Genomic DNA, 22,366 nt, shown 5'->3' on the forward strand with positions numbered 1-22,366 from the left:
TTTATTAATATTATTAATTTTTCTGATTTAATAATTTATTTTTATAAAAATAATAGTTAAAAAAATTTATTCTTTAAATACATATTTATAGTTTAAAATTTAAAATTTTAATCTAATAAAATAGATTTTTTACACTATATGGATTCAAAATTATTTTATATCTAAAAAAGAAATTTATGCCTTCAATAAAAATATAAAAAATTAAAAACATAATATATATATATATATATATATATATATATTAAATCTATAGAATTTTTTTATATTGTAAAATATAATATTGTTGTTAATGTTAATAATTCCTATACAAGCATATAAGCAATCAAACAATACATCTACTAAATATCTCTTATATATATTTTTTATTCTCTTTTCTTTCTTTGGATCTGGATTCTCAATTTGTACAAGTAGCGATGGATGCAAATATTAGTATATTAAAACAAATAAATAATAAATATAATTATTACAAAGACTTAAATAAATCAAATTTATATAAATAAGATAAATAATTAATATAAGTATTTTTAGAAAAAAAATTGAGAATAGATTTTACTAAAAATTACCTTAAAATATCAAGAATTCATATCCAGAGAGGACCAGTTGTGAATCAAGGTCGAAATCAAACTCCAAGGCATAAAACTATACAATTACAAAGACTAGAGTTTTTTGGTTAATTAGAGAGTGGAATTTGAGATCAAACTTGTGAGAGGATTTTTGAGAGTTGATTTCATATGATTTGAAGGCATATTGAGGTTTTGAGGGCTTTTCAAAATAAGAAATGTATTTAGTAGATTTGGATTTTGAAAAATAAAAAAAAAAAATACAAATTTGAAGATTGTGTGAATGTTGTAGTATATTTATAGGTGAAAATTTTTCACTTTGTAATTATGCTTTTTTTGAATGTGTATAAAAAATTTGATAAAAATTGAGTGGTTAAATTGAAGGTTGTGAAAGTTTTTGTGGATTATGGTCTTGGATAATTGAAATCTAGAATCAATAAGGGCTTTTTTTAATCTTGTAATATTTTTTGGTTTAATTAAAGAAATTTTTTTGAAAGACATTAAGACTTAGAAATCTATACACCAATGAAATTGTGAAGCAATTTAATGATTTAGCAAAGAGAAATCATTGTTGGAAGATCAACATTTAAGTTGGAAAAGAAGGGCAATCAATATCCAAGAGGTTTTGGGAGCTTTGCTTTCAATTGATGACTTCAATTCTACTCAAATTTTGTATGCTTATTAATTACATATAGATTGAAATTTGAGTAAAATTTTAATGAAGATCAATAGTTCAATTAATATTTATTGAAGTTTTAAAACAGCTATAGTAATTAATTAATATTTAGTTAGGATTTTCTTAAAATTATTTAGGATTTGATTAGAATTTGGTTAGACTTTGATCAAGATTTGATTAAGATAGAATAAGATTTAAAATTTGGTCAATATTTGATTAGTATTTTATTAGGATTTTTTAAGATTCCATTAGAATATCATTAGCATTTGGTTTAGAATTTAATTAAGATTTGTGTAGTATTGTTAGAATTTCATTAAGATTTTATTGAAGCTACATCAAGATTTGATTAAAATTTATCTAGAATTTACCTAAAAATTATTTAAGATTTATATTTTTAGTATTTAAAAGTATTCTTTATTATTTTTTTAAAAATTTATATTTTTAATATTTCTTTAAATTTATAGATATTTCTTTAAATATTTTATTTTTAAATTTATTTAGGATTTTTTTATAATTTAAAAAAATTGGTTTTTATATGTTTCTTTGTAATTTCTTTTAAATTTCTTTTGAATTTGTTAAAGTTTAATTAAGGTTGTTAAGGATTATTTAGAGTTTATTTAATATTCTATTAGACTTGATAGGATCTTATTGTTGTATCTTCTATTTATCTTCTAAAATTAGGTGTCTAATGCATTCTTAAGTAAGAATTCATGTTATGTAATATAATTAATAAATTTGATATGAAAGCTTGAGGTGGAAGGTGTTAGAGTTTGTTAATTTTTTTTTTAATTTAATAGAAAAAGAGAGCAAGAAATTTGATTGAGCTATAGAAAGAGCTTCAATTAGAGCTTCAAATGGAGTTGCAAGTAGAAGTTCAAGTGGAGTTTTAATTGAAGAAAAAAGTATATATAGATCCAGCCATTGTAAGTATGTTTCAAGCTTTTATATTGTCTATAGAGCAATAGAAAAGCAATGATTGCAAAGAAGATTTGGCAACCAAAGTATTGCAAGCACTTGTGAACAAAGTTAATCAATTTGATGAAAGAGACATTTCAAAATATTTTGAATGTTATGTGTAGAAAATGGAATTAAATCATATTTTTGAAAAGAAGATAATTGAGCTATTTAAACTTGCCATGGTACCGGAGATAAGAAAACATGCTACATTAATTATAAAGTATTATAAAAGTTTATGGAAGACATTTTTATATGCATTAATAGATAAATATTTCTTAGAAGATATTGATTGTATTACTAAAAAATTATTTCTAAAGTAGATTGAGTAGTTTAAGAAAAATATACCATCAATAGAGCTATTAAGAGAATTAAATTTTGAAGTACAAAGGAGATATATTTCTACATGATTTAGGTGCCTTTGATGCAAGCTTTATTGATATTTTTGAAAATAGAAATATTATATATAAAAAATTAAAGATTTAAAATGTATATATATATATATAATATTAAAAAATAATTATATAAATTAGAAATATTAGAAGATGATTAGAGGATTTTCGGTATTTATGAAGAAAATAGATTGGAAGATTTTTTAGAATTAATTGCATCTATTGGATTAGGAGATAATAATAAGGTTGTAGAAATTTACTCAAGAAAGATTTATTCTATACTTGAATCTTTTGAAGTACTAGAAGTTATTGTAGAAATAAAATATACAATAATAGATAAGAAAATAAAACATGTTATCTGACCATTACTAAAAGTTTTTATAGAAAAAATAAAAGAAGCATCAAAGAAAGAAAATTTAATAGATTCAAAGAATATTGGATATTATCTTATAAAAGACTTTTAAAGAATTAAAGATTGGATGTGATAGTTCCTTGTTTCCAACAAAAATTGAATATTTTAAAGAAATGCTTGCAAAATAAGATAAATCAATTGCCTTTGGACATCATGAAATATAATGTGTGAATCCTAATATTTTTTCTTTTATGGTTATCTTCACAATAATACATGTGCCTTAAAACTTAAAGCCAATTCTTGTATTAAGAGCATACTTGCCTAAATTGGTCGAATTATTGAAAAAAAAGATATAAATGAAGATTTTTGATCCTTCTTTTTATCTATATTTTATTCATTAATTTATAATACCTAAGAAAAATGGACTATTATGTATTATTCAAGATATAAAGTTAGTCAATGCAATAACTATTAGAAATGTAGGTTCAGGATTTTTAGTAGATAAATTTAAAAAAGCATTTCTAAGAAGGAAATTTATTCAATAGTTGATTTTTATTCAAGTTATAATCAATTTCAACTTGCTCATAAAAATAGAAATTTAATAACAATGAGAATTATACTTAGACTATTTAAAATGTGTAGTCGTCTATAAGGTGCTGTTAACTTAATTGCTCATATGATAAATAGGATGAACAAGGCATTGAGAAACTTCATTTCTAAAAAAACTATGTCTTTTTTAGTTGATTTTTTTATCAAAGGATGTAAAGAAGGAAAAAAAATATGAAACTTTAGTTAAAAGGGGGTGCCACAAGTATATTAATAATTATATACAAGATTATAAAAAGATTTTAATTCAACTTGAAGAAGTTTATTTTATACTTTTGGGAGTAAAATCTATGTTTAAAGCATAAGAAGTTATTATTGTTGGACATTTTTTTATATTTTATGAAAAAAATCCAAATCCAAGCAAAGTTGATGTAATTGAAATAAAGAAGAATATATGTGATTTTTTAACAAAAATATGCAGGTTTTTAGATGCTTGTATATTTTATTATGTATAGATTCTTCATTATGCTTATATAGCAAATCCATTGTATAAATTATTACATAAAATTTATCAATTTAAATAAAAAAAAGAAGCATATTGAAGAAAAACAAAGGCTAAAGGTATTATTGTTGATACGTCTAATTTTAAGAAGAATTGATTATGAGTATAATAGATAAATAATTCTTATTGTAGATACTACTCCTATTGCTATTGGATGGTTTGTAGATCAAGTTGATTCAAAAGAAAATAGATTTGCAATTCAATTTAGAGCTAAAGTTTTAAGTACTTATCAATGTACATATTTACAAGTCAAAAGAGATCTATAAAAAATTATTTTGGCTATGAAAGTTAAAAAAGATTATTTGATTGGTGTAGTGGTAGTAATTGAAATAGATTTCTTACCATTTCTTAAAATGATTACTAATTATTCAACACCAAATATTGCAATGCTAAGATACATTATGTATATCAAATTATTAAATCCAAAATTTAGATATGTTGCTAAAAAGATAATTTAGTGGCAGATATATTGTTTTGAATAAGATATAAAAGAAAAGTCAAGATAGTTGAAGACATTGATGATATTGGAATAAAATTCCTTTTAATATCAAATCTTAACAAGAAAGAGAATTTATTTTTTGAAGATCTTTATGAAGGATAATTATTGGATATTGTTTATTATTTGAATACCTTAACTAAATATTAAAATATTAATAAAAACATTAATTAAAATTTATAATAGAAAGATTAGAGAATGGCCTTGACTTTTGTTATTTATATTATAGACTGATCAAAAAACTTATAGTTTAATAATAAGATATATGCTTATTGAGCTTATGATAAATCAAAAAATTATTATACCAATTAAAGAGAAAGTACTCATTTAGAGTATATTACCATAGGAAGATGAATTAATAAGAGAAATTTTAGCTATTAGGATTCAATAACTTGAGTAAAAATCAAAATATGTACAAATAGTATTAGAAAGGTTAAAAAAATAATATTATAAAATAAGGCATAATTAATTAAGACCTAAAGCAATTAAAAAAAGTGATTGGATTTTATTCTATGATAGTAGTTTAAATAATTAACATAATATTTTAAGAAAGTTTTTTAAATGATGGTTTAGATCATATGTAGTGATAATTATTCATGATAAAAAAATTCCATTCATTATAAGAGTTAGATAGAATAAGGTTGACAAAATCAATTTTAGAGAAGCGAGTAAAGATATTCAAAGAAAGAAATATAAAAATAAATATAGAAGACCTTACAAAAGATATAAATCTTCCAAGATAAAAAGAAGATTTTAATTTAGATAGAAAAATAATGAAGAAGATTTAGATGAAAACATAAAAAGCATAGTATAAATCAAACAAGATTTGGATTATTTGGCGCATACCAAAAGATGCATAGATTTAGACATGATGGATGTCATATGGTAATATCACAATATGATAAAAGAAGAAAGAAAAGATTATAATGTAGAAGAGCTTTAATAAAAAAATTTTAGAAAATTATCTTAAAAATATAGATAATTGACAAGGAGATAATAAAAATGAAATAAATACTAATATTGCCTTTTCAAATCAGAGACTTATATTTACTTTGTAAGGGCTTAAGTGAATCAAATCTAAATAAATAAAATAAATAATTGATATAAGTATTTTTAAGAGAGAATTGAGAATATTTTTTATCAAAAACTACATAAAATATCAAAAATTCATATCCAAAGAAGACTAGTTGTGAATCAAGATCAAAATCAGACTCTAAGGCACAAAACCATGCAACTATGAAGACTTCAAAGTTCTTTGATTAGTCAAAGAGTGGGATTTTAGATCAAACTTATAAGAGGATTTTTGAGAGTTGATTTCATATGATTTAAAAGCATATTGAGGTTTTGAGGGCTTTTCATAGTGATAGATGTATTTGGTAGATTTGGATTTTGATAAATAAAAAGAAATTTACAAATTTAAAGATTATAAGAGTATCAAAGCATATTTGTAGTTGAAAATTTGTCAATTTGTCATTGTACTTGTTTTGAATATATGTGAGAAATTTAATGTCAATTTAGTGGTTAGATTGAAGGCTGTAAAATATTTTATGGATTATGGCCTTGGATAATTAAAATTTAGGATCGATGAGGATAATTGTGATCTTGCAACATTTTCTGATTTGATTAAAGAAAAATTGATAAGAACCATTTAGACTTAGAAATTTATACAACAATAAAATTTTAAAGCAATTTAATGGTTTAGCATAGAAAAATCACTATTAAAAGATCAACTTTTAAGTTGGAGAAGGAGGGCAGTCAATATGTAAGAGGTTTTAGGAGCTTTGCTTTCAAATGGTGAATTTGATTCTTTTCAATTTTTTTATACTTATTAATTATGTATGGATTGAAATTTGAATAAAATTTTAGTCAAGATTAATAATTTAATTAATATTTATTTAATTTTTAAAACAACAATGATAACTAATTAATATTTATTTAGAATTTTTTTGAGGTTTTTTAAGATTTGGTTAGGATTTGGTCTAAAATTTGGTTAAATTTCATTAGGATTTCATTAGAATTTGGTCTAAGATTTAATTAGGATTTGATTAGGATTTTATTAGGATTTTGCAATAAGATTTTATTAGAACTACATCAAGATTTTATTAGGATTCACCAAAGATTTATTTAGGATTTATCTATGATTTATTTAGAATTTATTTAATATTTTTTTAGAATTTATTATCATTTTTTTAAAGGTTTTATTTTTAATACTTCTTTTTAGTTGTTATTCCTTTAAGGATTTTATTTAAGACATCTTTATTATTATCTTTTGAAATTAATTTATAACTTCTTTTATGTTTTTTGTATAATTTCTTTTAAAATTTCTTTTGGATTAGTTAAAGTTTCATTTAGGTTATTAAAGATTACTTAGAATTTACTTAAGTTTCTATTAAACTTGGCAGGATCTTCTTATTGCATTTTCTATTTATCTTTTGTAGTTAATTATTTGGTACATTCTCAAGTAAGAATTCACGTTATACAATAATGTATTGAGTGCCTCAAAATAGATTCTGATAGAGAACATTTTTCTATTGCATTCATCAACTATTTACTCAGTTGTAGGATACAACCACAATTTACTATGGCTCAAAGTCTCAACAAAATAATATCAATGAATGCAAGAATAGAATTGTAATTAAAATAGCTCAATTAGTGGTAGCCATAATCAAGTACCTAAGCTTTTTTTTAAATAAATTAGTCAATACCACAAAATATCTAGATAATATTAATTATACAAGAATAAAGAATTAAATCACACTAAAATAGAAGTACTTGAATTAAAAATCTTTAATAGAATACCTTTGCATTTTTGAATCTATAGCTTATTTATATACATCAAAAGAAGAGCATTCTAAATTACAAAGAAAAATTACCTAATGTTACTTCTTGGGCTATGTCAACAAAAAAAAAGCATGGCAAGTATTCAAATTGTTCACAAATCAAGCATACATAGGCCATGATATAAGCTTTGACAAAAATCAAGTGAGATTCAAGTTGGTACAACTATATACTACAACCTTTAATAGCTTAGAAATACTTCGAGCGGCACACATTACCTTAGGAGATGACAAAACAATAATACAACCACAAGAATTGCCTACACAACAAATTTCATAATCTGAAATATTTACCAATATCAACAATCTTGCATCTTTTGCATTAATTACAAACAATGACATCCAACTTAAGCAATTTGGTATTATTGCAAAGATTTGCATAACTCCAAATAAAATGAGACAATCCATCATCAAATATAGAAAAAAATTTATGCTCAATACAAAATATACCATTGAATCTAAATTATATTTAAAAGCCATCGAATACTTAAAATAGAAATATGTGATTTGATAAAAAAAAAAATAGATTTTATTTGTAAGAATAAAACCTAGATACTTATAGACCTACATGTAAAAAAAGTAATAGTAACTTTTACATCTAGGTATAGAAATTATATTCTTAAATAAAAAAATCATAAAAGATAAATACATTAATTTACTTCCTTGATTTGATAATAAACACAATAATGGAAAGATGTGCAAATTACATTGAGTCTTTTATGGATTGTAGCAAGTACTTTAAACTAGGAATAATAGAATAGATGGCTTTGTTAATGAATGAGATTTCTGGCAAAGCAAAGAAGATCCAAACTTGTATTTCAACATCAAAGCTAAAATATATATTATAGTATTTCTATGCTTTGACATCATAGTCACTAGTAATAATTTTGACAACATTACAAAATTCAAGTACAACATAATAAACACCTTTTAAATGATTGACTTCAACAATGCCAAAATCTACCTTAAAGTTGAATTGCATTGTAACAAGACTAGAATCTATTTTGACCAAAAATAATATATAAATTGATTTTTTAAAAGTATCAATTTCATACACTATAATTCATCAAAGGTATTCTTGAATCCAAAAATAAAATGTCAAAAAGATATTCTAACATCTTTCATAGACCCCACTATGTACAAAAGCTTAGTAGGAGGCCTTATATATACTATTAATAGTCAATAGAATATACAATACGATGGTAGCAAAAAAAATCTTAGATATTTGAAAGAAACCAAGGAGTTCGGCATCTTCTATTTCACCAAAGACATCAGAGGACTGCATAATCTTTTCAAAGGCAAATTGAGCAAGAGATGTAGATTCCTAAAAATGTACATCTGGGATACTCTATAAGCTGGGCTCCTCTCCTATAGCCTAGTCAAGCAAGCTGCAATCAACAATTGCCCTTTCCTCCACCAAAGCGCAGCATTGTATACTCTCTGAAGCAGCCCAAAACATAACATACTACAGGAGGTTGCTGAAAGACCTACAGTTCAACCAAGACAAACCAACCCCACTTTTATGCAATAACATGAGTAGCATCAAACTAGCAAGGAACCTAGTAATGCATAACAGCACCAAACACATTGAACTTGACCACCATTATTATATGCAAGAGAAACATCAGAATGGAAGTCTCCAAGTTGGATACATTCCATCCCAAGCACAACAACAAGACATCTTTACAAAACCCTTGAGAACATTAGCCTTTATTCAAAACAGAGAGGCAGCGGGACTCAAGAAATTACCAGCAGAGATACAAAATTTTGCAAAGCTGCATTCTTTCGTTCTACAAGAACAACAATAACTACGGAACACAAACCTGTAACATAATAACGGGAGAAACAAAACAACGACAAAACTAGGGGGGGCTGTCTTGGGTAGACTGACTGACTGACTCCATGAATGACCCAGGATGCTAGCAGCAGTAGCAGCAGCCCTCCAAGGGTACAGTGTTCACTCGAGCTCGAGCATGCGGTGACTGGAGGGTGGCACCGCAGATGAGATCAATGCACCCTGCTTGCTTAAGACACTACGCGACGGGCTCGGGAGGCGCTCAGCGCCTGACAACGCTAAACCTTGTCGGTTGTCATAGAGAAGGGTTGAATTTGCCCGGTGGAATGGTAGCGTGCACCTGAAGTCAATGAGACTCTACAAAAGAGAGAGAAAGAGAAGGAGAGAGAGTGTGTGTGAATGAGTGAGAGAATGATAGCGAGAGTAAAGTCCAGGTGAGGAACCTGAAAATGAGTGGACGAGAGGAGGATCTAGGCATAAAGAGGTTGGACATGTTTTGTTTGCGGGCACCTGCATCGATTGCACATCAAGTAGAGGAAGACGAGAGAGGAGGAGAAAAGACGGCGGGCTCCTGCCTGCATCCTGTTGTTGTAGTTGATTCGGAGTGTAGGAGGTATTCTGGCATGGCTTGACGAGTGTTTGATTACGCTAACTGTTGCAGCTGTGCCTCTATGAGAATTTCTGGTCCCTTTGACCGAGGTTTGATTGTAAGAAAATTTCTGAACTTGAGTCCGATCTATTCGTAGCAACACTGGTTTCACTGTGTTACCAGACCTGTAGCCGTCGCCAGCTAGTCCACACAAGAAGATAAGATCGAGAGAATTTTCTGGTTGTTGGGAATACCCAAAGCTGTCATCCTTATGATGTTGTAATCATTCGTGCTGAGTGACAAAGCTGAGGAACTCTTCCGAATCTGTTCAACATAGTATACGCCCCACCGACACTGCCCTTCATGGTCCTTGGTAGGCCGTTTTATTCAAAGAATCTATTACGACCTCGGATAAGAACTGCACGCCCGTCCTTTCTTTTACGTAGTTATTTGCAGTTATCTGCAGCTATTGAGACAGCCACAACGTTGGCGTACGTGAACCGGCTGGTGCGAAAGATTCGTGAAACTTGAAGAATGCCAACCCTCAGTTGTAGGATTTTGCTATTTCTGACAATGGTTCCTTACCTGGCTGCTGCTGGTCGCCCCATACCCGGTGAGTTCTACAGCCAAGTCTCGAAAACTCACATCACTTACCTGGTTTCACGTTTTGAGAGAGATTTCAAGGAAGACATTCCATAAGTGTTTACAATGAAGTTGGGGTGATCCAAATTTTTGGCACCGTACTGTGGAATGTAGTGTGTTTACGCGTTTGATAAATATGATGGACACCGTTCGTCTGATACAATTGTCCTCGAACATGATTTCAGCTCCACCATTGATTGCAAGCTCCACAACCACACCTCAAGTCAAGTTAACTTGGGGTTTAACGTCTGGAGAAGATCTGGGAATTGCAGAACTGACCTGGAAATATGGTAGCCAATATCAGGTACGTTTCGGTGCTGATATAGGAGACAATTTTGGATCCTATCAACCAACGATGATTGAGCCTGCGACATTATTCACAAATTGTATGTGCTGGGAGATGTCTACTTAGCAAGAAGCAAGAATAATATGCATGATGAATTTTAGTGAAATTTGATGTTTCTTGAATGTTTTCAATTAACGAGATGTAACGATTGCAAATCTAAGTTTTTTAGTTGGGCCGTCATGCAGGATTCAAGTCCACCATCTCCTCGTGTAGCCAGTTTCCGCGGCAATGTGAAGAAGATCTACAGAGACGGTTCGATCTTTGGTCACCGAATATTGCTTGGCTCAGCTCCTCCTTCTTGTCAAGGGAAATGCGGATTATGTGTTCCATGCAACCCAATTCATTTTTCCCTCGGCGGTCCGCACGGGTCAATATCGCAGCAAGAATACTATCCGGAGGTCTGGAGATGCAAATGTGGCAACCACTTCTTTATGCCGTAGCGCCATTCCCTGATTGCAGTCCTCCGGTTTCAAGTCCCACGGAAGGACGGCTTTCGAAGAAAAACTTAAAATAATTACATGGAAGAGAAGACACACAAATATCGCGCTTACTTCTAGGCTAATTCCAATGAAATCTAGTCATTTGGAGCATTACTTGGAACCAAACTTGATCCCAGATTATGGAAACAAACCAAAAAAAAAAAAAGGTTCCCTGGGACGGTACCACTGATTGGATCTCTTGGTACGACCTCTCAACATGAACAAGCTGAAGCAGCTCTTTAGACTTGGCCTGTTACAAAGTCGAACTGGATCTTAACTTCTCGTGTACAGCTAATTTTGAGGGTTTACCAGTATATGCACTGATTTGTTTTCACTACTTGCTACTACGATATGGTGGCAATGTAGACGATTAACTTGGAAGATGTAGGTGTCGAGCTCCAAAGGATTCATGTAGAGCATTGTATTGTAATGACTTTGATAGGATTTATATAGTAGAGGAGTTGAGATTGAAGCTGTAAGATGCATCAACGCACAACCTGCCGGTGCAAGTGTTGAATAATTTTAAGCCAAGATTGGTCCCTCACACCATATTCTCTGTTGATACGTAGAAGGTATGTACAGACTCTGAAGTATTTTCCAGATACACATGTTTGGGGTGCCGGATACAGCATTATATGTAATAATGCCCATATTGTGGCTGGCCAATTATATCAGTGTGGATTAACTCCCACCTATTAGAATTGGTAAAGATTATCTGTATTTTTTTTTTTATTTTATGCTCGTTTTTAGAAACGGCCTTGTTGTCTTGCATGTGCAGTGGGGTGTACTGTTTGAACAATGATCATTGCTATTGCTAATGAGCGGAGGAAAGATTCGATTCAATTCAAGCGTGGCAAACTATTTACTTCATAGAAGTTAACTTAAAGATTTTCAATGAGCTGCTTGTATGCAGTGAACAGACCCAGGCAGTAAGTGGCTTCAAGACATGCACAAGACACGAACTGTACTTCCAAGCATTCATTGCAGCTTGCGACAACCCCAACCACGCAACAGAGCGACACCGCAGGAACTGCACAGTATTGACCTGGTCAACAATTTTTTTTAAAAATTGTGTGTGTCACTGTGTACATGAATACACCTTAGGCCATCATTTACTGTGTTCAGCTGGGCGATGTGTTTGTCCAGCAGTTGTGTGCCGGGGAAATTTTGTCAAAGAACCAGCTGAGATCTTCTGTTCATGATTAATCAGTTACATAAATCTGGTAACTTACCGAAGTTAACCACTTAAAAGCTGATGCCATCACGCTTGCAGCTTCAGTGAATTCCCACAACGATTGCTTCCATCCCCGAACCGAACTAGAAGGTAGAAAAATTGAATTTACACTGCGACTCTAATCAAGCAAAGTGCCTGAAATCTAATCACTATCTAATCACTATGAAGTCTATTCATTTACCACCCTTGAAATAGCACGGAGAAGCCAAATCTACCGGCTACCTATTTTCCAGTTTCTTTCCCGCTGCTGAAGCCGACAATGGTCAAGCCAATGACAAAGCGCAGAGCTCAACACTGACACCATGCATGACAGCTGAAGCGGAACGTACCTACTCTTCAAGGATCATGGGCTTATCAGACTAGATAGCGTGATTTAGCAGAGGATGCCCCAAGTCAAGCATCGTCCTTGCCGGTACAACGACTTGGGTCATAAATAATTCCTCCTGAATCTGCCCCACGCATTAAACACGGTCTCAACTGGTTGCTGCTTCTGCTGCTGCTCCCACTTCCAGGGTGCAAACCAGACTGCATGACCCCGTTGGACCTGTATAAGTTAACTCCGTTGCGGACCGAGCTCAAAGTTGGATCAGGCTTTATTGCAGCTCTCAACCCAGTTCGCCGCAAGCAGATAGAAAGAAGGACCTCGGCAGCTGTACCCCACTTTCCACTGCTCAGTGCCAGGTAGTAAGAAAGTCATGTTTCATCAATTGTGCGCAGAGCAAACTGTGGGTCCATCTATAAAGCAAAGGCAGGCACTGTGTAGCATGATCCTCCCAGTCACGACTACCAGTGATAGTGCGATGCACGCCACGGTGACCGTAAGATCGCCCCTGAGTCTGCTGTGAAAGAGAGAGAGAGACTTGCTGTGCTTTGACGAGGTGGGAGGGGGAGTTTTGCTCGCAGCATCTGCTTCCAGGCTTGTCAGTACCAGCAGCAGCAACAACAACAACAACAACAACATCACCGCCATTTTCTGAGCCACATTCGGCCTGGCTTCAATCTCTGCCTCTGCCTCTGCCTCTGCCTTACTTTACTTTGCCTCGCATTCCATTCCATATCCCATTCCATCTTCTGCATGAAGTTCTGATCTTCGCCTTCCTTGCTCAGCAAAATCTGATTTGTCCGCACGCCATCAGGTCCTTCCTCCCTCCCTCCCAACTCATTCCTTCCCATTCTTTTTGGTAAAACAGCAGTGACTACTTTACTATCCTTTTTCATGAACTATAAAAATCGGTTCATGTCCATCTTTCTGTCTGTCTGTCCGTTTGTCTGTCTGTTTGTGTATCTAGCTGGATCGTTAGATTCTTAGTTTACAAATACGAACTTAGTAGATGTCGCTTCTGTTGGAGCCGACGAGGATTATTTTCATTACATCGTTTGTTTGTATGGCTGAGTTGTGAAGGTTTATTTTTATTTATATGAACATGATAACATTCTTAGATTATACATGCTGCGCTTACACCTTTTTTTTCTTTTTCTGTTTTTTTTTTTCTTTTTTTTTGTTTCCGGTGATATTTAATCATATTTCAAAATTTCCATACTATGGTATATTATCAAAAATGTAAAATGATATGGAAAAGATTAAAAGGCATTATCTTTATGAAGTGATAGTTAATACATTAAAATTAAAAGGTTTTAGGCTTTTTGGATGTGTGTACTCATTGGATCTTTTAGATTTATAATATTAACGAGTCATTGCTGTTGAATATTTTATTTTAAAAATATAATTTTGAATTACATAGTATCAAATGAAATCAGATCAATGAGTTGTTGGGTGTTTATATAGAAAACATATTTGGAACTTTTACTTACTAAATGAAATAAATAAATTTATATTAATATTTATATAAGAAAAATTAATGTTATTGCAATAGATTTTATAAAAATCTACAATTTTGAAATTATATTCCAATAATATCAAATTTATTTGTATTAGATTTTACTTTATTACAAAAACCATATGGAAGTTAATGTTGGTGTTGGCAGTATATAATAACATTGTAAAACTGTTGTAATGGTAGTATAAATAAAACTAAGATTTTAGTTCGATTAATAATTATTTTAATTATGAAATATCAATCCAGAAGATCGGATAAAAAACAAAACAAAACATAAAAATTGGTTTTAGATGCATTCATGGTTGATACATTAATGTAAAAAATATTGATTGAAATATTATTATAATTATTATTATGGTGATTTATTTTAAATATATAATAAATAAATAAAATCCTAAACCTATTAGTTAATGATACATCTATGAATATTGATAGAATAAAAGCAACAATTTAATTTGAAATACAATAACAAAATCTATATCAAATAGAGGCAAGGACTTCTTGTAAGATCTAGAGATAATAAGTAATATATATATATATATATATATATATATATATTTCTCATTTACCAAAAAAATAAACATCATAAATATTTGGAATATGAATAAAATGATTATAAGTAAATTATTTTAAACTTTTTGATTTTTTAAATATAAAGATATAATCTATCTTTAATTAATGATGATAATAAAAATATTTTTGAATTAATTTTTGTACAAATCAAAACATATAAAATAAATATTTTATTGTTAGAAGGTATAAGTATTTAATTTTTTTTCTTGTTAATTTACTTATCTCCTTATTTTAATATCTAACTCAAAATATAGATTGCAGTATATTTTTTACCCATATTTGAGAGTCCAACCTTATATACTTAATACACAATCCAAATACTAATTTCAAAAAATAAATAAAAAATAAAAAATAACATACACATACACATACATATATTAATTAATTAAAGATAGATTATCATCATTAATTAAATATTTTATTATTAATGATGATAATAACATAAAGATATTTTATTCTTTTAAGCTATTGTTTTTTTATTGCATTACTATCTAAATTAATTTTTCAAATAATGAACAATTAATTTTTTTGTAGATATTCCTACAAGCACAATAAAAAAAATTATGTATCTTTGAAATTATAAATTAAGAATAGTAACAATAATACTTTTAGTTATTTCCATATGTGATACTTTTCCACTTATGATAATACATTTCAAGTTTCATTATTAAAAATTATACAAAATCTTGGACATATGTAATTCTGCTCAAAACACCTACTTTTAAAAAACTATGAACAAGGAAACACGTACAAGATAATGCCATTTTACAACACAGCCTTATCAATTAAAAAAATTGAACAAATTTTGACTCCCATAAGTTCTTTGTTGAATAGTAAATCATCTATCAAAGACTTCTAAGAATTCATCGTTTTCATCTTTACTCAACTCCAAATATGCTTATATTTGAAAGTTTTATTCTTTGGAAAAAAAAAACTTAGTCGAAATAAAATTACTATCATTCATTCTGTAAAAAATCTTCAAAATTCGATTCTTACTACTCTTCTACTATTGGCTGTGGTCAATTACCTTGAATCACTAAATCATAAATAATATTCTTTCAGAACATGTAATTGCAGCCACCTCAATCTTCTTCATTTTTAAACCAATTAAACATCTTTTATTTTGTGTCATCAACACTTCAGAAAATCGATTCCGCTGTCATCCTCATCAAGAACTGATGCAACTCTTTCTTCCGTATCGAATTGGTTTTTTAAAAGTCTCTGAAAGAATCCCAAATTTTTTGAATAGGATTGAATGTTTTGGAACTATTTTAAATCCAGTGAAATGTTCTGCACGGTGACTTTTTTACCAATGTCTCTCAGATCATACACAACTTTCTGTACACAGTTATCATTGTTGCAATGTCAACTAAAACCTAAGCAGATGAACATGGATAGCAGTGTCCAACGAAGTATGATGTTTGGCTTGTAAGGCAATTCAAGCCTGGCATGAATTAGGCAAAAGATATAGCGATTGCAACTCGTACCACAATGAAGTTCATGTAGACTGGGCCCTGGAGAAGTTAACTGAATATTGATTCGTACTTCAATCCATTGCAACAAAGAAAGAGTCTGATTGATGAAGAAACTCAATTGAAGAAGCTAATCATTTGATGGAGAAGCAAATGCAGCTGCTCCAAGTGTTCCGTCTCTTGGCCATGGCTGGTTCTGGGCTTTTGGGGCTGGGTGCTTTTGGAGAGTTTCCTCTTATTTTTGACATGATCTGTTGCATGAAATGGCCACCAGTGGGTGACCTCATTCCCGAGCCCAATGCTTTGCTATGCCCATCATCGCTCAACAAGCTCCTCAGTGGTGTTCGAGGTGATCTGCCCCTTTTCTTCCCCTTCTTGCGTCGCTCTTTTGCACCGGGAACTGTGGAGGGATGTCTCCCGTTTGTGTCAATGTGGCCTTTTCTCAAAGCGTTCGGTGCAGAAGAAACTTGATAATGCTCTGAACTGATTGCTGTAGCTACAGTTGATAGAGAATGAAGCATGGCATTCGCTGCTGATGGGTCATCTTCACGGCCTGGAGTTCCGCGCCCTCCGCTGGAATAGATCTCTGCTTGCTCCTCCCAAATTCTGTCTTGGCACTGAGAGCTTGAGTTGGATGGATTGGCCAGAATAGAGACGGAAGAAGGGACCAAACGGAATGTGTCCGCAGAGGATAATGTTCCAGTGGGTGCTTGAAGTCTAGATATAAAGCTTCGCGACCTCTCCTGAGTGATTCCGCCGCTGTTAGTATTGTTCATGGGAGGTTGCTCATGTGCTCCATTGCTAGAATTCGTCGTTTGAAGACCCTCTGCGAAAATGCAAATATCTAAATTTTTAAAATTTATTGTTCAGCTCCACCTCTTCCACCTGAGCTTGGGTATTTTAAATTCAATGAGATGCATAGGGCAAACAATAAGATGTCAGTTTTGGAGAATCACCTGCTGAGTCCAAGACGTAGGAGTTTCTTCCTCTACTGTTCGACTCCTTGCCTGGAGCACGTCTTCCATCGAATTTATCATCGGCTGCTAATGTGTTGGCACCAGCACTGCTTAAAACATCAGGCTTGGGTATGCTTACAAATTTGTCATAAACCGCATGATCCCCCTCTACCAACGTAAGGGTCGGCCTTTCATGTGTACTAGTGTGTTCTTTGTTTACATTGCCCAGATCAGGAAGACGACTTGGAACCATCTCTGGGTGGCACTCTATTGCGGTCTGCTGATCTATGCTCTCAGTCTCACGGGTAGAAGCTACTCCAAAGCCTTCATGATCCGTCACAACATGCGTACATGCCAAAAAAAGCTGTAAAAGGTTAAAAAGTAACTTCCTCAAGCCTAAAATCTATCGTAAACCAGAAAAAAGTTTAAAAAAAAACCGAGAATACATCAGCTAAGTGGACAAGTTGTTACATGAGCAATCTACCTTTTTTACTTCCTTCGAGATAACTATCTAATGCCTTAATAATCCCTTCTCCAACGTTATTATTGAAAAGTTTAGCACCCTTCGGTTCAGCTGGTTGAGCAGGTGACCCTTTCTCTACTAATTGGCTTTTACATTCAGATGTTATGACAAATCCAACTCCTCCACGAACACAGTCTTGAACATCTTCGGAATGTTGCACAAGCTCAACACAGTCGCCTCCAGAGTCTGTCTCAATGACGATAATGTTGCAGCACGTTGATTTGGCCTATTCGATCACCAAGAACCAAAGTAAAAAAAATTAACTAATTCTGTCCATGAATACCTCATTTGAGTTAAAGTCTTCTTAAAATCTCCTAGAAAAGGGACATTGAGCAGAAATTTAGCATATTAGAAGTCGAGAGAACCTGACAAAAAGATGATTAATATGGCACGTACAGAATCCTTCGTTGGACTTGGACATTTAGTAGTAGCAGAGGCGGGAAATGTTGACTGAGAAGGAGCTGGCTCCACTGAAATTTGAGCAGTTTTTTGAAGTAGATACTGTCTAGCTCGTATTGCATCCACCCCAGACATCATTTCATGTCCAGCCGCAGACGCTTTTCTCAATACCATTTTTCCAGAATCTGGCACCCCTACAACTTTCAGTAACATGGCTCCAAGTCCTGAAGCTGAGGCACTTCGTGTTCTATTTCGTTTAAACATCAGTCTACTCCCTGTTCCATTCTCAAAGCTAAAGCTTTTTGTCAGACATGCATTAGAACTGCAGGTCACCTCCGGACCTGTTTCATTTACCCTACCACTTGATATTGTGTGGATGTTTCTTTCATCACTTGAGGTCATCGATCCTTCGCTCTCAGGGCTGGATAGTATAGCAGTCTCGGTTAGTTCTTCCTCAGCCACTTCACCAGTGACAAATTGAGGGCTCAACTGGATGTCTTTGACGATATCCCTTGCTGAAATTGCAGCAGTTTCATGGTTGTCACATTCCAGCAATAAGATTCTATTTGTCTCGGAATCGAAAGAGCCATATTGAACGATTCCATCTCTGTTGATTGAGATTGTACTTTCAGCAGCATTCTGGAACACTAGAGAACAGATTGAATGCAGCTCTGGATCTCCGGGAAAAGGGAAAGGGACTTCAATCGCAGTAGTTAGCCGATCTGTCTCACCCTCACTCTTCATCATATCCATGGTGCCATGAACATCCCGTCGAAGAGATGACGCCTTTGAGATCAACATATTAGAGGAATCTGAGAAGTCACAGAACACCTCAGCGGATTACAAAACATTTAGCAAAAGATTTAGGCATACTGCTGATGAAATGTAAAAACCGCCATCAGATGATAATACACAGGAAATTTGCTTGGTGCATATTTACAACATATGACTACACTATTAGCAGTGCTGTGCTGTTCCTGCCCTTGTTGCTGCATTGCCATTTATCCTTGAAGCTATAAGAAACACTTGGATCTGCGACAGTACATGCAGATAGAGAATTGTAGGATACCTTCCATGTGCATACTCTGAGAGCTCGAACAACCTTGGTTGTCTCCCACATCTTCAGTCATTCGTGGTTCATCATCCGGTTTAAAGAGAGAATTTTGTTGCAGGGATAACGATTCTTCCTGCTTCCCGCAAAGGCTGCGTTCTATAACTGGAAGGGGTCCGGAATAATGTTTGTTTCCCGCTTCTAGATTGACTTTCTGAGCCACCCTTGACATTGACAAAGAGCGCTCAAGCGTCGTGGAAGTGTGGAAAATCGAGGCTGCTAGTCTTTCGACTGCGTATTTGTCAAGCTGTCTTGGAGCTGAATTTGTCCCTTTAGGCTGCAGTACCTCTAAATCTTTAAAAAGTGTGAGGATATTTCCAGAAGCAGCCCTCCTGTGATCTGAAAGGACACATGCAACTTTATACTTCAGGCACTACGATGTTAAATACGAGAGTATCTTTGCATCTTGCAAAATCACCATACGATCAACGACTAACTGCTCTGAACACGAGGTTATAGGTAAATTCTAATCTGAGAAAGATAGGTGAAGACAACTTCCACCTCGGAATGCATTGGCGCTTGTGGGTTTCCTGTGTGAATCCATCGATGACGACCTACCAACAAGGTCAAGACTTTTTGCATAATCATCGGTGCCTCTGAGAGACGATGCAAGAGACCTCTGCTCGGTGGCCTCTGGGCTATTGAGAGCTCTCACTGACGAGCTCTTCTCATAGTTGATGCTTCCAAGCTGCCCCGGCTGCTCGAGTCGAAGTGGGGTCATTGAGAGAGACTGCAGTTGTTTCTCCTTCAAGGAAGACAGGCGCGCCTGAACTGTGCAATTAGAGGTAGGATTCCCCATTATTTAAGCCTCAGGAACCTTCATTGGAGACAGCAACACTTCTTGGCATTCAGGTAATGAGCTCATTCTACTGCTGGAGCTCCGTTTTGCAGCTTACTTAAAATCTTTCTCTTACAGCACAGCTGTGCTTACCTCCCTGACCCTCAGCAAACCCTGAACAGCCTCTTTCTGCACTGGAGTATCTAAACAAGTGCACACTAGAGCCATTTTCTAGCACAGAAACACTGTTGACTGATCACTCTCAGTATCGCTTTGTCCAGGTGTTACCCAAATCATCCAACAATGGAAGCTGCATAGTTCTACAACGAGCGCTCCCAGGAATTTGGGCTGTTCCTCCGAGTGTCCTCAGCCCCCAACCCTCTGCGACCTGCTTCTCAGCCGCGTCTTTCATCGTGTGAACCAAGTCATCTTCTTCTTGAAGCAACTTCAGCTGTGAAACATTTAGTTTCGTCGAACACTTGCTGCGTTAAATATTAAAACCAGGAATTAGATGTAACCTCGACTGCCACTAAGCCTGAATTAGATAAGCCTTGCCTAAATATGTCATAAGTTCAAATTAATTTCTGCTCCATAATTTTCCGCAGTAAAGTTCTCACAAGTTAAAAAACTGAGTGAACTAGGGTGCCAAGAGACTCAAGTTCGATTGATCAATTGTAGTACATGCTCCCTTCGATGGGTTCAACCGGCTACTTTAACTGCTTGGATCAAAATATGGAGCGACATGACGAGGTCGGCGAAGAACGCATTGACAAATTAAGCTGCAAGTTCCAGCTTAAAGCTACCAAACTCCTAGGAAGTAAATAACCAAACAGAAAAGACAAGTAAACAAAATTAGAGGTGAGAAGGCATTGCAACGCAAACCAACTGGGTACGGTGATTATACATGCGTCATAGCTCTGCAACTAACAACTCGCTCTCAATCTCAGCACAGAGACAGCCTTGGAACCGACTCTTCGTCCAAGCAGGGGTCAAGGCTGCAAGCTGAAAACAGAGCAGCAAACAACAACTGATCTGACCCCAGAAAACAATGAGGAATTCCAGTGGGAATCCCAGTGGGCATGAGGAATCCCAGTGGGAAAGGAGGAGTGGCTTGTGATGATGATCAGCAAAGACTGGGAGGAGCTGAGCAAAAGGGATGGTGAAGCTCACAGCTGCTGTACTTATGGGTCCTGGAGAAGGAGGAGGAGAAGGAGGTTTGAGGCAACGCCCTTAGCCTCCCTCCCTCGCCGACACACAATCTGGAGACGACAAAGAGAGACAGCAACCTCAAAGAATAGAAGAGGGAAGTGTTGGTGTTGTGTGTACCCACATGCCCAGTCTCTCTCCCTCTCCCTGTAGCAGCAGCGGCATTGCTTGCATAGTCTGTCATGCCGCAAACTAGGCATAGCCATGGTCAGTCAGAGTCAAGAAACCCAGTCAGACACACTCACACTCACACTCCCACCGAGAAACACACACACACACACAACGCAACACAACAGATCACAACATAACAACACACACAGAAACAGAGATAGAGGAAGACGGAGAAGAAGATGAAGGTCATAAATGAGTGAATGAATGAATGCATGATCTCTATTCAAATAGATAAATCAAATAAATAAATAAAATTTGGGATCCAATTTAATGATGATTGTAAGCGATGTACAGATAATTTTTTGAAAACGCGATATTAACTGGCAATAATATTTTTTAGTCCTTTGAACAGTTATAAAAATAAAATAAAAAATCAACATCATTTTTTTGTGTTTAGAGTGTTAAGAAGTTTACTGTGTTCTTTGAATTACTTTAATTATCCTTTAAATAGATTCGTAGTTTTTCATACTCTATGTGATCTTTTGAAAGTTCCCAAAAAGTTATAAGGATTTGTGTAGTCTTTTAAAAACTTTTTATGATATTTTATAATGTCATATATTCTTCCAAAAAATAAAATAAAATAAATAAATAAAAATCCTTTCTTGTAAGCCTCTTTAATTTTCTAAAAAGTTCACAAGTTTTATAAAAGCTCCTAAAAACACTTAAAAGTTTTCATATGAGTTTGTCAGTCCATGGCACATCAGCTACATAAATTAGCCAAAAAAAGGAAAAATTGAAGATTAATTCAAAAAAAAATCATATACTTACTTTTTATACACTTTTTATGTGCATATCCATTATAAAATTTGAACAGGATAAATTTAAAGTTTTAAAATTTCAATGTATATATATATATATATATATATATATATATACTCT

General features: G+C 33.1%; 2 protein-coding genes across 5 annotated transcripts; one reads left to right on the forward strand and one right to left on the reverse strand.

Annotated features, from left to right (window-relative positions):
• The first annotated feature begins 9,567 nt into the window (after positions 1-9,567).
• On the forward strand, positions 9,568-11,775 carry LOC112273505 (EPIDERMAL PATTERNING FACTOR-like protein 5). The gene is made up of 3 exons (XM_024502401.3): positions 9,568-10,372; positions 10,587-10,705; positions 10,933-11,775. Exons 1-3 carry the CDS (start codon positions 10,294-10,296, stop codon positions 11,185-11,187), a joined length of 453 nt encoding a protein of 150 aa, XP_024358169.1. The 5' UTR covers positions 9,568-10,293; the 3' UTR covers positions 11,188-11,775.
• A 3,859-nt stretch (positions 11,776-15,634) lies between these two features.
• Positions 15,635-22,046, reverse strand: LOC112295893 (uncharacterized). 4 transcript variants are annotated; one of them, XM_090245597.1, is made up of 7 exons: positions 21,441-22,046; positions 19,834-20,592; positions 19,291-19,671; positions 18,219-19,033; positions 17,784-18,048; positions 17,300-17,623; positions 15,635-17,169 (listed from the first exon to the last, which is right to left on the reverse strand). In XM_090245597.1, exons 2-7 carry the CDS (start codon positions 20,129-20,131, stop codon positions 16,478-16,480), a joined length of 2,775 nt encoding a protein of 924 aa, XP_090101723.1. In that variant the 5' UTR covers positions 20,132-20,592; positions 21,441-22,046; the 3' UTR covers positions 15,635-16,477. The 4 variants fall into 4 exon arrangements, with proteins under 4 accessions (XP_090101723.1, XP_090101725.1, XP_090101719.1 ...); XM_090245599.1 differs by having other exon boundaries at positions 21,437-22,046; XM_090245593.1 differs by having other exon boundaries at positions 21,281-22,046.
• Between the last annotated feature and the right edge of the window lie 320 nt (positions 22,047-22,366).

The sequence above is a fragment of the Physcomitrium patens genome, chromosome 2 (genome assembly GCF_059467195.1).
Source record: "Physcomitrium patens ecotype Gransden chromosome 2, ASM5946719v1, whole genome shotgun sequence".
Taxonomy (NCBI): Eukaryota; Viridiplantae; Streptophyta; class Bryopsida; order Funariales; family Funariaceae; genus Physcomitrium; species Physcomitrium patens.